General features: G+C 44.4%; 1 protein-coding gene across 5 annotated transcripts in view; it reads left to right on the top strand.

The window, feature by feature from the left end:
* Positions 1-6,700, top strand: part of LOC138526466 (putative protein ARB2BP) — a 77,984-nt gene extending 71,284 nt beyond the window's left edge. For all 5 annotated transcript variants that reach the window (XM_069637263.1, XM_069637262.1, XM_069637265.1 and 2 more), the window contains one exon: positions 5,162-6,700. In XM_069637263.1, coding sequence (XP_069493364.1) covers positions 5,176-6,258 — 1,083 coding nt within the window. In that variant the 5' untranslated portion in view covers positions 5,162-5,175 and the 3' untranslated portion in view covers positions 6,259-6,700. The remainder of the gene's footprint in view (positions 1-5,161) is intronic.
* The last annotated feature ends 8,479 nt before the right edge of the window (positions 6,701-15,179 follow it).

Here is a 15,179-nt window from a genome sequence, read left to right as displayed (position 1 = left end):
TGTCCTTTGAGACTGTTGTCTTTCAAGACGGTTTTCTTGGTTGCAGTTGCATCTGCTCGCAGAGTGAGTGAATTGCAGGCACTTTCGTCTAAGCCACGCTTTACTGTCTTAAACCTAAGGTAGTGTCTGAGTTTCATCTGAGCCAGAAGGTGGTGCTTCCTGCTTTGTATCCTCTCCTTCATCCTGGTAAGGAAGAGGAGAGACTCCATAGGTTGGACCCTAGGAGAGCTTTGAGCTTTTATATTTCTATGATGTCCAGGGTCAGAGTGCACGGTACACTGGACACCCCTTGGGGCAGGCTGTTACCAAACCGACCTTGTCCAGGTGGATTATCCTCACCCTTACTGAATGCTACAGATTGGCAGGCAAGGACTCTCCCGAGGGATTGCGAGCTCACTCCACTAGGGGCGTGGCTACATCCACAGCCCTGCAGCGGGGAGTTCCTATTAAGAATATTTGTGACGCGGCAACATGGTCTTCCAACCATACCTTTGTCAAGCATTACTCCCGGGATACGATCCATGGTCAGGATATGGCCTTTGGTAAAGCAGTGCTTTATTCTGCCATCTGATTGGGTATTCTAAATTCTTCTCCCTCCTCCATTCACTGATAGTGCTTCAGGAGTCTGTCAAAGATGTCGAATACGTTGGAAGACACAATCCATTCGAAGAACAAGTTAGTTACCAACTGGTAACGTTCTTTCGACTGGATGTTCCTCCAACGTATTCCACATCGCCCTCCCAGCCTGCCCCTCTGGAGAATTTCCTATGCTATTGCACCTTGGGTTCCCGCAAGGCTATGTGCAGTCAAGCACGCCATAGACGCAGGACACCCTCTGCTGAAAAAATTCCCGAAGCAGCACAGCAGTGGACATTACATGTCAAAGATATGGAATACGTTGGAGGAACATCCAGTCTAAGGAACGTTACCAGTTGGTAAGTAACTTGTTCTTCTAGCAAGATACAGGGGCACCCCCTTCCCTATCAAATATTTAAACTACTGGACTGAATAACCCCTGACCCCTTCCGGAAATAGTCAATGCTTCCTGTCCTAGTTGTTTCATACGTGGTCCAATTCTGTCCAGTGGTTTTTGCTGTGCGCAGTACAGAAATTTGTACTTTCTCTATGGGAAAATGAATGGGAGTAGGCCAAAAATGGCATTAATTTGCTTTCTTGATAACTTTTTTTATTCTTTTTTTTTATATATATATTTTTTTTTTAAACAAATCTTTTCTCAACATTTCCAGTCTGGGGGGCCCATGACAAACGTTCTGTTTGAAAATATCAGCCAAAACCTTTGACTCCCATCAGGGATATTAGCAATTCCATTTTCGGGCTTCTTCTGCAACTTCATTCTCTGCTATAGTGCAGCGACTAATTGCTTTAACTGATGCTAATATATCACTTGACACTCTGTTGCTTAATCCCACCAAAGCAAAGACTCTATTATTTCAATTAGATTGGATCCAGACTAGACATAAATGCATTAAGTATCAAGTTTTTTATAATCTACCATATGCCAATAAGAAATCTAGTCAACCTGAAAAATATTTGGAGTGCTCCCCGTCTGTCCAGCATAGAGCTGATTTTATGCGATTACGCTTCAACCTGTGGCCTACTAAGCAAATACAGAATAGGTGAAAAATAATGGCATTAAGTACTCCAATTTGTTGATTTTTGCAAAACCATATGTGAAATGGAGGCTCTGAAACACTTTAACAACATGTAAAAATCTAAGTCATTTACGTATACAGTTTATTGGAAAACCTTTAATGATGTACAGAGAACCTTCAATTGATCATATGTGGGAAATGATATTCTCAGGCCTTTTGGTATCTCTTAGAATTGGGATTATTAATTTCCTGCGAGCTTTAAAACTCGATTGATTCGAATATGAACTCGAACAATGAAATCATCTCAGATTGCTGAGTGCTAATGGTTTTATTGCGAATGGTCTCTACTGATCAGATCTCTTTTACTTTTCTTTTACTTTTTTCTTCTCTTGTACTGTTTTGTTGTATAGTAAGATGCTTATGATAAGTTATTTTTTTTCCTTTTTAATCATTATCTGAGTTTAGACCATTTTTGCTCTTAACTTTGTTATAATTGTGAGAATGTAATTAATTTTGCTATTATGTGATAAATTAAATTGTAAAAGTTGATTATTTCAGCTAAAAACAATTTTAAAACATTAAGTATTTATAAGCATTTAGAACACATTTAACACCCCAAAAACACCAATGGCCTTCCAATACACCCCTCCCACACATTTTATGTTAATTTTGGGAAGTAATCCCTTTAATTTTGTTTCACATTTTTAAAAAAAATGGTGTCCTATAAAATTAACTTAAAATACTCTCCTTCCACTAACTAGCAATCATAGTGATTGCCACATCTCAATATAGAATTGTTTTGGAATATTTAGACTTTAAATGTTTTTGCCATTTGTGCCGATTTTTGAACTTGGAAAAAGGCTTGGAAAAACAATAAACAAAACGATGGTATCCACAAGCCTGCAACAATCATCCTTTCTTACCCTGCCCATGTGCTCCTTGACCTCGAAATTGCCCTATTTCCACCCTTCATATAATGTTATGGCACTTTCCAAAATCGATTTCAGAACTTGATTCGCAAATCGTATACTGGCGGGTTTTCAGAAATGAAAAGGCTTAGCACCAGCTATGCTTATTGGGCGATATTACTATTATGCGTACAGGGGCCAATGCCAAAAAAACAAAGAATTTCCTTCAAGCGCTGTGAGAATTTTTTTTTATTTGGTGCAAATCTGTCCAGCAGTTTGGTCTGTACGCTTGAGCAAAAATGTGACATTTTCCCTGTGGAAAAATGCATGGAAAAGTGAAAAACGTACGCTTTTTTGGCCCGATATATCTTTTGGATTGTAACACTGATTTGCTTGAAAAGGTCACTTTCTGGCAGAGCCCGGCCATGGGTTAGGAATATTGTATGTCACACTGATGCATCCTACGGCTCAAAAGGTATTAGTCATACCATTTTTGCATTTTCCATAAAATATAGGGTGGCTAGTGCAGCCCTATAACTTGTATTTGACTGCGGACAATCTTTTTCAAAACCATGTGCAGGCAAAGACATCTCTCATTCGATGGTTTGGCACATGATTTGTGAATAGTCTAAGCATTATAAACTTTAATATAGCTCCGGAACATAAGAAGCTGGGAGAGGCCGCACCTTGCCTGCCGAAATTCCTGAATGCATTGTGGTGATCACACTTCCTGAGATTTACGTTCAATCTACTACCATGAAGAGAATTGGTAGGTATTGCAGATTAAAACTATCGGATCCCAAGGTTTTGTAGATTCTAAGAAGGTTAACTAAATTGAAACCTTAAAACAGTTGCTGCTGTAATGCCCATTTTTGTTGCAGATTTTGCACTTTGCTATATCTGCACACATTTTAGATCCTCTGGAAAATCATACCTATTGGTATAGGCTGGTCTCAGGGAAACCAGTGTCACTAACAGTTGTTGTAATTAGATTTTTGAAAAGGCTTAATTTGCTCAATGTATGATGGCATTATAGTAACGAGTGTCATTTTAGAGGTTACTCTGAATGTGAAGTTTTTTTTCTTTTACTTATGAGATGTTCTTTTTATTTTAAATGAATTAATGTATATTTGTGTAAGGTTTATGTGAAACCGGAAAATGCATTTTAAAAAAAATGAGAGGCTGCATTTTAGAGAGGTTCATTTGGGCTTACGAGTTCCAGCATTCCTCTGACTGCACTGTACATAATGCAAAACAAAATACACATCTGTAAAAGAAAACTCCTATACCACCTTCTAAGATCGTAATGGACTCCCCTCAATACCTTGACGGGATCCACTCCCCCCATCAGACCTGTCTTTTAAAACTACACAGTATTTTATCTCTGCCCAAGAGGGCCCAGCATTGACGTTATTTCTGCCACTGCCGCCATCAGGCTACTGTCCAACTTTAGAAAGTTACTTTCACCTACCGGACCTCTGACACCTTAGCTACTGAAGTGTAAGGCAGGGCTGTGCCATTCAACTTAACTAGAGACCCTTCCAGCAGTGTTTTCAGGGGTCTCCGGCTCGAATCTTCCAAAAGACAGTAGCCCTAAAGCACAGCAACCAGACTGCTTTTCATCGTGACAGCTGGGACTGGGAGCCTAGCTCATTGCCCTTGGGCTGCAGCCCAAGCTTTTGCTACCAGAGAGGACCCATCACAACCTCTGCTCTCCCCTAACCGGGAGAACAGTTTGCAAGAAGTAGTACTGTTTATTCGTGCACGCTAGCTTCTGTTTTCTCCTCACAGCCACATTTTGTAGCAAGCCATACTTGGCTGTTAAAAGTAATATGGTTTAGTAACTGTTTAAGGCCAATCAACGGACACAACTGCGTCACTGCTAGCAGTCAATCACTGGTTCATGTTAATTTAGTTTGAGGGTACCCTATGCATTCCCTAGCTTGCAGCAGTAGTGGAGGCAGCTTTTGGTGGGGGTGGGGGCGGCCAAGAGGGCGCCAGCAGGAGGCTGGGGAGCACACTGAGCACCAGGGGGGGAACTAGAGAGGGTGCCCCTGTGCCCCTCCTCTGGCTTGCAGCCAATACTACACACCAACTAGCCTTCCAGACTCCATCCAAACTGGCCATATCCGCCAACACCACTATAAAACAAACGCTCCATGACATATATACTTGAACCACAACTTTGAAGCATGACTCAACAACCACACAAACTCGCACTTGATACCAAACATACCCACACCACAGTACACGAATGCCAGATCGAACTGGCTAATGTGCCTCCAAGAACACCAAGAAGCATTCCAGCATGCAGAGCCCAGTTTCTTCCCACCTGCGAGCATCGACACTGCAGAAACAGCAGCCCTGCTTAACTCGCTTTACTAGCACCAACTTGCCACCCAAGTCCGACCCAAACTCTTGCAGGTCCCAAAGAGCCAAAAGGTCATACAAATTGCAGACGCCGCCTTACACAAAACCTATACAATATGGATAATAAATCAAATGGAAGCCATCTGTTGTTAAAAATATGCAGCATATTTCCCCTTGGCAAAACCTTAATGGTCCTTGTTCCAAGAATTCTAATGCCTTAATGAAGCAAACTGATACCCTTTCTTAAACGTGTTTTTTTTCTTCTTTTAGATACTTGAAAACAAATGGAGACAATTTTGAAATGTATGTACGTTCCTGAAAGTTCAAAGATCTTGAAAGACTTCAAATACCATTTCAACGAGCATGGAGAGTTAAGGCACCTCGATACAAATGAAGAGTTTGCATATAATAGTTACAAAGGTGATTACAAGAGGAATCACAAACGCTACCAGGTTTTAGGGCAAATAATCACACAATATGTTTATGAACTTCTGGACAAAGCTTGTAATCTGCAGAAAATATATTTCCCTATTGATGCCCATCCCAACGAACCACTTAGCTGCTTTTATTTGAGCGAGGAAGCCTTAATCAACCCTTCCAGCCTCATTGTCCTCCTCCAAGACCAAGGTGTGATACGGGCTGGGCAGTGGGGGCAGAAGGCCATCATCCACCACTCGCTTGAGAAGGGCACCCAAATACCATTCATTCAAAGAGCCCTTGAGGAGTATGGAGGCGTTATTGTGTTAAACCCAAACGACAATTTCATTGCAATGAAGACCGAAGAGGAGTGCGTGATTAAAAAAGAAGAGTCGCTTTCTGAAACGAATCCAGCAAATGCATCGTTTGAGATTGAGGAGCCTCCAGAAATCGCCAAAAGGGGGAGCAGCACGCCAGAGGAGCACACAAGGTATGTGTGGGACTTCTTCATTTCCAAGAGTGCAGCCACTAACGTTGCTTTCATTGCCCATGGATATGGGGGCTTGGCTTTTGTGGACCTGCTCTTACAAAGGAAGCTGGAGATTATGGCCAAAGTATTTGCTGTTGCTTTCATTGACTCCTTGCACCACGTCCAGCACCAGGCCAGAGAGAACCCAGAGGTGCAGAGCTGGATACTAAAACATGCTCGCGGTTGGATTGCAAGTTCCTTGCCTTTGGATAGGTCAACTGGTTCGTTGATGAAATTGGATTGTCCCACAGTCTCAGCTGGTACAGAAAACCATGAGCTGACTCCATCGCTCAGCTTAAACTCGATCTTTCGGTTCCTTGCTCGGTCTTTAAGAGCAAAATCGAGTGTAGTTGGCTCACCAACACCCGTTCAAACTAGGAGTGCCACTAAAAAGAAAACCACCAATAAATTGTCTTTGTAATCAAAACCTTAACAATCCACGCTTATTCCCGATGCAGACTAAATGTTTACAAATGTAATTTAAGACCACAATCAATGCCTGTTTTTTTCGTTTTGGAGTCTGGACATAAATCGCATCTAAAGATCAGGAAAAAAAAAGTAATTGAAATGAAATGTGTTTCTGAATATTCTGTGTGCAGGTCTAAAAGGAAATATTGCAGCGTGTGCCCCATTTAGGTATTATGTGCAATCTGGTTGATGCTCTGCAGTCACGGAAATAAACTTTGCACACTGCTGTACTGAAATGCTAAGGGTTTCCTACGAGAGTTGGGAGATGGCGGGCAATTACAAAATTCTGTGGTGGAGGCTCTGGTCTAATATCAGCAGATTTATGAAACTGATGTATATTTGCTTAGATTAACAACCACACCTGGGAAGTGAAAATAAAACTGTTTCTTTCATTTCTTTTTGTTGTGTGAAATGAATCCTAAATGAAAAATCATAAATTTGTCTTACCTTTGCTGTATTTGCTGCAGCCACATGTTACTTCTGCCACATACCCAATGGGCCTCATTCCGAGGTTGGCGCAAAGGGATTACTGGCACCGGTAAGGACCCCGGTGCCGGTAATCCCTTTACGCCCTATTCCGAGGTCCCTTTCCCTGGTTTTACCAGGCGTTGTGGACGGGACCCGCAAAGGGACTTCAGAGCTAATAACGGTACCACAATTTGCAGTACCGTTATTAGCGCCTTCCCATTGAGCTCTATGGGGGCTGAAATGGGAATGGGGAATGGCTTTTTCAATGGGGACTTACCGGTCCCGCAAAGATCAGACTAGACCGCTAAGTCCCCATTGAACGAGGGCGGACACAGTACCGGTATTGGTGCTAGTCATGGCGCTAATAGCGCCATGACTAGCACCAACCATGGAATGAGGCCCAATGTGTCCTTTCCTCTGCATTGCATATTTGTGGTTGTGGATGTTTGTGTCCCAACATCTCGGGCATGTGTTGATGTAACTGTAGCAAGCACGCAGAAGCAATTTATCATGCTGAGTAGATCTCTGTCCAGCTTCAGTTTTACATGCAACTTGAAGGAGCGGGATACTCCAAAGTAGCGATTCTTTAAAAATATGTTTTTTTTTATTGAAACTTTATGCAAAGAAAATGTATATAGTAACTCATTTCATTCCAACTGTACTCCACAAATCCCCATACAATGAGAAATGCATGTTCTAGTTTGAACATAAAAAGACCTCCTAAAATATGCATAGGCAATCAGTTTCTTAAGAAATATCTCGTAGCGTTTTTTTCCAATACAAAAATAGAATAATTCAACACCGACTAATCAAGAGGAATGCAAGAATGGTGTCTCTAATCTGTCGTTAGCAAAAATGTAGTCCGACTAACACAGCAGTCTAAATTCTGCGAGTCTCCGCAAATAAAAACATGTAGCGCACTCAAGGCATGATGCTTTAATCCCACTGTTTTAAGTAGAAGATGCTGTGGAAAAGCCAATTGTTTACAGGCACCCCGTGTCCCAAACAGCACACGTTTGAGAACATAGCACAGAACTGGATGTGTGGTTTCAAACCACTTGGGATCATTCTGTGATAAAAAGGTGAAGGTAAACACAGAAAATAATTTTCAAATCCAAAACTGTCATCTGTCGGACTGGGAAGTATGATCACATTTTCTTGATCCCACAAAAGAGCCCTCTCATGAAAGAGCTCATGAAAGAGCTGCAACTGAGCTTTTTGGCCACCTTTATTGATACTGCCTCCTTGGATATCCGTCACACATTTATTAGAATTCTAAACAAAGCAACGTGTAGATGAAGATATCTTTTTTTTTCAATTTATTTACCGTGTTATACAGCAGTACAAAAGATAGCTTTTCAACACATTAGAACAAGGGCATCTATATCCACCCCCACCCTTCCCTATGGTTCCCTAAAAAAATAAAATATGCTTTCACTCCTCACCAATATTTGACATAACGATTCCCGCTCTTGAGATGTGGTTGAACAACCCGGGCTTCCACCCAGTCCACCCGCAGAATCGCGCAGGCAAATCGCAGCCAGCCAATCTCGCTTCCAAATTTGGGATATTTGGTAGATGGTGGTCACCCAAACCATCCCCTATAATTTCTGCGCCACTCAGTGCACATCTATGGCTTTCAGTATCATTGTTGCTTTTTTTCCACATCACGCTAAAGAATATAATGCCCGCTTCGTTGTTATAAAGCTCTTTCTGCTCTGTGCCGTTAAAAATTCCAGCTGCCTTCAGGGCACTCGTTCTAAATACAAGCAGGGCCTTACACTTCATTAGATGTGTGGCTGTTGGCAGGCACAGTTCGACACACAAATGGCAATCACGTTGGTTTTGCGGGATGTTAAGCCATGCCCCTGTGACTTATAAAGGTGTTAATCACGTTCATTTTAAGCCCCAAGTAATACAATACCACTGAGTTACCTACGTACATATCCGGCTCTCCCCCCTCTCCTTAGTGAACACCCACCGTCCCCAAACATATATTTGTAATTTGTATTTATTGGTTTATATAGCGCTTTACACCAAAGCACTGTACAATTGAACTTAATACATAAAACATAAACAATATAACGGTGGAAGCAAATTACAATATTAATCCGTCAACAAAACAGTAAGAAGAGCAATTAACTGAAGGGAATAGGGAGAGTAGTGGAGTAGGACTGGGTGGGGGGGTGATGAGTAGGTGGAGGGAGAGGGAAAAGGTGAGAGTGGGGAGGTAGGGGAGGGAGATAGTCAAGGGGAAAGATAAAGGAGGGAGGGGAGGCAGGAAGGGGAAGGGGTTTCAAGGAGGAGAGTGGAGAAGGATAGATTTAAGAGAGGTGCGAAAAGAGGAGAAATTGGAGGTAGATCGGATTGCAAGAAGTAGGGAGTTCCAGTGCAGGGGGGCTATGAGTTGGAAGGAGTGGAAACGGGAGGGGGCACAAGGGGACGAAGATGCAGTGAGAAGGAAATGGTCAGCAGACCGAAGGGAACGGGAGGGGCAGTAGAAAGAGAGGAGGGAGGAGAGATAAGGGAGAGATATAACCTGTGTTAGGTTCCCAGGGCCTAATTCCTGCAACAGCAGACTCTCTATGTAATTAGTGGGGTCTGACCCTTCCATGCCCTCCAGCAGGCCCACAATCCTGATATTTCGTCTCGCTCTACCCTCAGCATTTTGGGCTCTTTCTTCCAGTAGTTTGACTTTTTGCTGTAGAAGTTTCACTTCTTTGGCCATTTGCACCCTTTCTGCAGTATTTTCTTGCACCTGCGCTTCTAATTTGCCTGTGCGCTTCACCAGACCATGCACGTCGTGTCTCAATAAGCCAACGTCAATCCTAACTTCATCTATTTTAAGTCTTAGGATGGCCTGCAATGCAGCAATGGCATTTAAAATCGGCTGGTTACCTTTGTGGCTTTGTTGAGGCTCTTTGCCTGACCCGATCCCCTTATTTTTTCTTCTATCATCTGCAGGGTTCTCTTGGCTCTTTGCAAAGGTCTACATTGTGGTTTGCTTGCCTTTTGACTTTATTATTTTTGGCAGCCATCTATTCAGTTGTCTTCTGTCGCCTGACCAACCGGGTATAGTGAGTGCTGTAGATCCTTCCTCAACGTAACGGGCAGCATTTCACTTTTCGCACCTGGACTCTGTGTTGATAGTTTGTGGGTTGATACTTCCTCAGCGTCCACCTTTACGTGGTTGTATATTGCGAGAGCAGAATAGATTGCCTCCTGGCGATAGGACCACACAAAGCTGCTATTTCGTTTGTTCGCAAGGAAGCCTACTCCTTGTCTGCACTCACTTGGGGCCAAGCTGGTTAACCGTGTTGACCTTTGGTTGCCAGCCCTTGCCACCATTGCATTGTTGCATTAGTCTTCCTTTAGCGGGTATCGATGTGTGAGCTTTAGTGACTGCAGGCGTTGTTCCTGGCCTGCTTGTCAAATAGCCAGAAGGAAAGGCTGCACACGTGGTCAACTGCTACCCAGCAGGAAGACAGTAACGTGCCTTCCTTCATGTATTACAGGTTCCAGTATAGTGTTTCCGCCTCTTTCATAGATGGAATGGATTTTAAATACGGCTCCTGTCCACAATGCAGTCTCCCCTTGAAGTTATGGGGAAGGCCACCATTCGGTCCAGTGTTGGTATGCCTCCTGCTTTAGCGCTTCTTAGAGATGACTTTTACCTATCGGCCCGCTTGTTCAGCAGGTCCGGGATGCAGCCTGCACCATACAGGGAGAGTCTCAGCATAACAGTGAGGGCAGGCTTATCTTCCTCCACCCCTGCTCCACACTGTTATTGTTTTGCCATCCCTTAGGGGCTTCAGGATCTGGGACGCCTTGCAAGTCGGGTCCTCCGGATTGCTGCTTCACCACCTCCGCTCCAAGCACAATCTGTGGTACTCTTCCACAGCACCGCTTCGTTCAGGGTGCCCACTTGGGTCTCACCTGAGGCGCAGCTATCACCACACGCAGTACGTTCCTGGCGTCGGGGACAGTCCAGCCCCTGGATGCCTGCTTTCTTCTTGGGCTTGGCCCCTGCAGCTCTCCAGGCTCGTTGCCCAGCAATTCTCTTTGCCAGACCCTTCTTCCCCCACCTCTTATCGTGGTGCACAGGGCTTCCGTGTTACGGTGTGCAGCCTGGGAGGACTGTTGCATACTCGTGGGTAAACCACCTTATCGCTCCGTACGAGGTCCACTGAGTCAACCCAGTGGTGTCTTTCGCTGCAGTTCGTGCAGTGAACTGGGCTCTGTGTTGCCGCAGCACTGCAAGCACAGCCCCTCTGGCTACACCAATACTCCACGCACTCAGCCATTTTCTCCTGGCCAGGATCGGGTGACGGTGCGTGTGCGGCCAATCTTGCCAACCATGCTTTCTGAGGTTCGATAAGGTTCCCGCTCCAACTATTGCAGGTCCAATATGTTCCTTCTCACTGTTCGTGGGGCAACTCTGCACCTTTTAAAGCTGATCTTTTGTCAGATCAACAGGAGCTAGTCTCAGATAAGTCTTCTTTACATGGCTGTATCCTCTATATGAGCAGAATTTATTTGATCGTGAGAAGGACTATGCCATCCTAGAGTTGGACGCCCTTGCCATTAAGTGGGCAATAACATACTTGAAATACTATTTAACAGGTAGGAAGTTCAGGTTAATTACCAATCATGCCCCTCTTAAATGCTTAAGCTTGAGAAAAGATACCAATGCTAGTCATATGCTAGTTTTTAGATTTGCAGCCTTATTGCTTCTCAGTAGAACATCGGAAAAGTAAAGAACAAGGGAATGTTGATTTACGTTCACGATTTCCATTAGAGGCTGAGAAAACTAGTGACATTAGGGGAAGGGTATGTGATGAATGCGTGATGATTTCTCCCAGAAACCTGGTTTAGGACCTTCATGTGGCTAGGGAAAGGCAGATGCTTCCTGACCCTGGCCCTGGGGGTGGTGTATTGCGAGAGGATCACATGGGGGTGGGGGGGGCAGACGGGAAGACTGGGTCTCCCCCCCCCCTGTTTAACTTTCCCCTAATCCCACACTTTTGATGGCTGTAACCAAATTGCAGAAGTTGAAAGCTAACTTTGTTGAAGGGGACTGCAAGTCCCATAATCCTAGAAGTACTGGGATGGAAGTGGGCTGAAGAGGCATACAGCAGCAGCAGTCCGGCAACTAAGCTTAACAACCCACACCTGAAGGAACATGGGAGGCATAAAAGGCCCCCTTGGGTGCAAGCAATTGGGAGTAAAGGGAATTGTGACTGGAAGGCGAGGTGTAGCAGTAGTAGCAAAAGGAAGAAGGCATGAGGCTGGAAAACCAAGCAGAAGTGGGAGAACAAGAGGGACGCCAGAACATTGAGACAGCAGATTTCATGTGCTTGTTCCGAGAGGGTCCTGTTCCCTGTGAAGGCATCATGAAGCAAGACACAGACAACAGATTCAAAGTTCCAAATAAAATGGTTTATTAACTCATATGTCAGGATGGTTGAAGGCCTAACTTGCCCTATGCTAAGGTGTGATTTCCTTACCTGAACAAAACTAAGGAAAGTCTGAGTCAAAGTTCCACTCAAGTCTGTGTCCAAAATCTATATTTGACCTCACAACTAAAGCTAAGCAATGTGTAGGGATGTCAACAATAAAAGAAACCGTGATCAAAACACAGTTCTGAGCTTCTTCCAGTACCTAGCTTCCTTTTCAGCTCCCAGCTTCCTTTTCAGCTCCCCGAAAGTTCAAGAATTCCACACATTTCTTGAGATTCCCTTCCCCACGTTCAAAACAGTTAGACAAATCCTTGGGTTTCCCTTCCCCAAGTTCAAGGCAATACAGTTCCAAAGGAAAAGGGTCCTGAGGCTCTGTCCTCAAGACAGCATTGCAGTTCATCAAGTCTCCGGGTTCCCTTCCCCAAGACTTCAAAATGTCAACTTATACTTGGTTTCAAAGTTCAACAGAACTCCAGATCAACTTGACACTCCTTCTGGATTGAATTAACAGTTCACTTAAATTACTGCTTCTTGGTTTATTTCCGCAATGTCTTTTGGCTTTCACAAATGACGGCTCCCTGGTCTAGACGCTGTTGTCAGACCACATGGTCCAACCATCACAGGTCATGCAACCAGGAACCCTAGGGTCTTCAGCCCACCCAGAGTCTTCTGTATTTGCCCCTCTTTACACTCCCTTAGATTCTCCTTGTCGGCCTCTTAGCTTTTTGTGAAGGTCCACACTCTTTTGGCTTCCCCTAGTCAGCCTCTTGGCCACAATGTCTCACATATCCTTTGCCAGTCTTTGGCCTTGCCGTACTGTATTCATGGACAAAGTTCACTTCATGGTGGTTGTACTTGTTCCCCATCTTTCTGTCATGATCTTTCGCAAACTTCCACACTTGCTTTCTTATTTGGCATGTTGCTTTCAAAGGGGTGCTTTCACAGTTATCTTTCATCAGGTCTTCGCTTTGTCCATAAACCTTTCATTTAGTTTGGTATTCAATACTTGTCATTATTTATTTTGCCACTTGATTCTTATTCAACCCGTGGCTTTGGGTCTGTTTCAATTTGCATGTGTCATTTGTTCCATTCAGCATTCCATTTGGTTCATTCAGCATTTCTCACTTACACGCTCCTAAGAGCGCCTCAGCTTAGAGTGGCATTGCCCTCGCTCACTGGTCCTCTGCGTTCCTTTCAGGCAGCTGCGTCGCTCCACTTCTGCTCCACCAGCTGGCTTGCCGGTAACCACAAGCTCCGCTCACACGTCGGATGCTTCTTCCCACTTGCTGGCAGCTCTGCTTCCCTTCCGCTGATGCAGGCGGCGACATAGCTTTGTCCTCCTTTGCCTGTAGCTCCAGCTGCTCCTTTCTGACCATGAAAGCTCCCACACCTGTGGAATTCCGACGGCCCAACTCTCCCAGGGCTCCACAGGTCTTCTGGGTTGTCTGCTGGCGCCTTGGCTTCCCTTCAGGACCCACCATGGCTGCCTTCTCACAAAAAGGGTTGTCTGCTGGTCTCCCCAACACAGGCCTCCCTATTGGTCTCCGTGTTGCTGGTTTCCTTCCTTATAAACCTGTAACCTTTTGACAGGTTGCAGGTGTGAGTTCTCAATTGGACCTGCCTGATTGTAATTAGAGGGACATGCCTAACCTTTATAGTACTCTGCAAGCATCTTCCTCGTCCCAGTACTAAAGTGGTGAAATGAGTTACTAGTGTTCACTACTCTTAGCCGCCTCTTCCTCGTCCCAGTACTATCATAGGTTGTATGTGGGGAAATAAGGGGAGATGTTTCACAGTAGCCCATAAAGGTCGGGGGAGGGTTAGGTTGGTGTTCACAGGGAAAAGGGGATACCACGTCTCACCTGTGGATTGCATCTTCCAAATCCCCAAGGACCCTCCACCCAGATGATCATCCCTTGCTTCTCCACCCCCAGAGTCTGGATCCAAAAGTGATGGCCTTTCCCTCTCCACCAGAGCAGAGAATCCAGGGGAAGTAGGAGTGAGGACACCCTCTGGTTTCTCACATCCCCCAAACTCTGAAGTGCAGAGGCCACGCAACGGAAGACCTGCAGGAGAGGAGTAATTTCACATGCAAGCCTGACTGCTGTGGTTGCCAAGCTACAGACGTGCAGGAGACTGAGGCAAGAAGTAATTATCAAGCCGTGTGTCTCTGGAATGAAAGGAGCTCCCAAACAGTGTGGCTGGAGCAGAGACACCTTTTCAGGAGAAGAGTGTGGGTCCCTAGCGGGCCAGAAGCAGTAGAAGTTGTGGCAGAAGCTGGGGAAAGCACGGCAACCTGCAGAGCAAGTGTCTAAGAAGCTGGCGGGTAAAACGCAGCATTCTAACACATTGCACAAGCCTTGCCGGGAACAGTATTCAGCTCCCTGTGAACTCGTGTAAGACTTGAAGCGCGTAGGAGTTGTTTGTTGCTACTAAAACACATTGAACAATGAAAATGTAGCACTTGTGTAGCTAAGGTGACTAAAATCCATTGTTCCTATATTCTAAGACTGTTATTTCTTGAAGGAGTGGTTGTGTCCCTAATTAAGGAGAGGGAACGCTGCTGAGACCATTACCAAATGCCTAACATTATCTTGTGAAAAATACATCAGAGAATGGTTTCGTGCGCCCAATTGTGATTCCCGAAGCAGACCTGAACTCCTATCCTTTACTTTTACATGGGAATACAATGAAATACCAATCTTTAAAAACCTGAAAACTATATCAAGAAGTGGTTGTGTGTGCCTAATTCTGAATTCAAGAGACTGAATTCTTTTCTTTATTCTAACATGGCATACCTTTTATTTTAAGAAGATTAATGTGTATAGCAATTGAAGAAGACGAGCATTAACCCAAGCAAAGAGTCTCCATATATTCACACAGAAATCAACCTTTCCCAAAGTAGAGAAGCAATCTAACTGTACTGTTCTCATAATAAATGAAGTAG

Source organism: Ambystoma mexicanum, chromosome 7p (assembly GCF_040938575.1).
Source record: "Ambystoma mexicanum isolate Mex_15411 chromosome 7p, UKY_AmexF1_1, whole genome shotgun sequence".
NCBI lineage: Eukaryota > Metazoa > Chordata > Amphibia > Caudata > Ambystomatidae > Ambystoma > Ambystoma mexicanum.
This window is presented reverse-complemented; position numbering and strand designations above follow the sequence as displayed.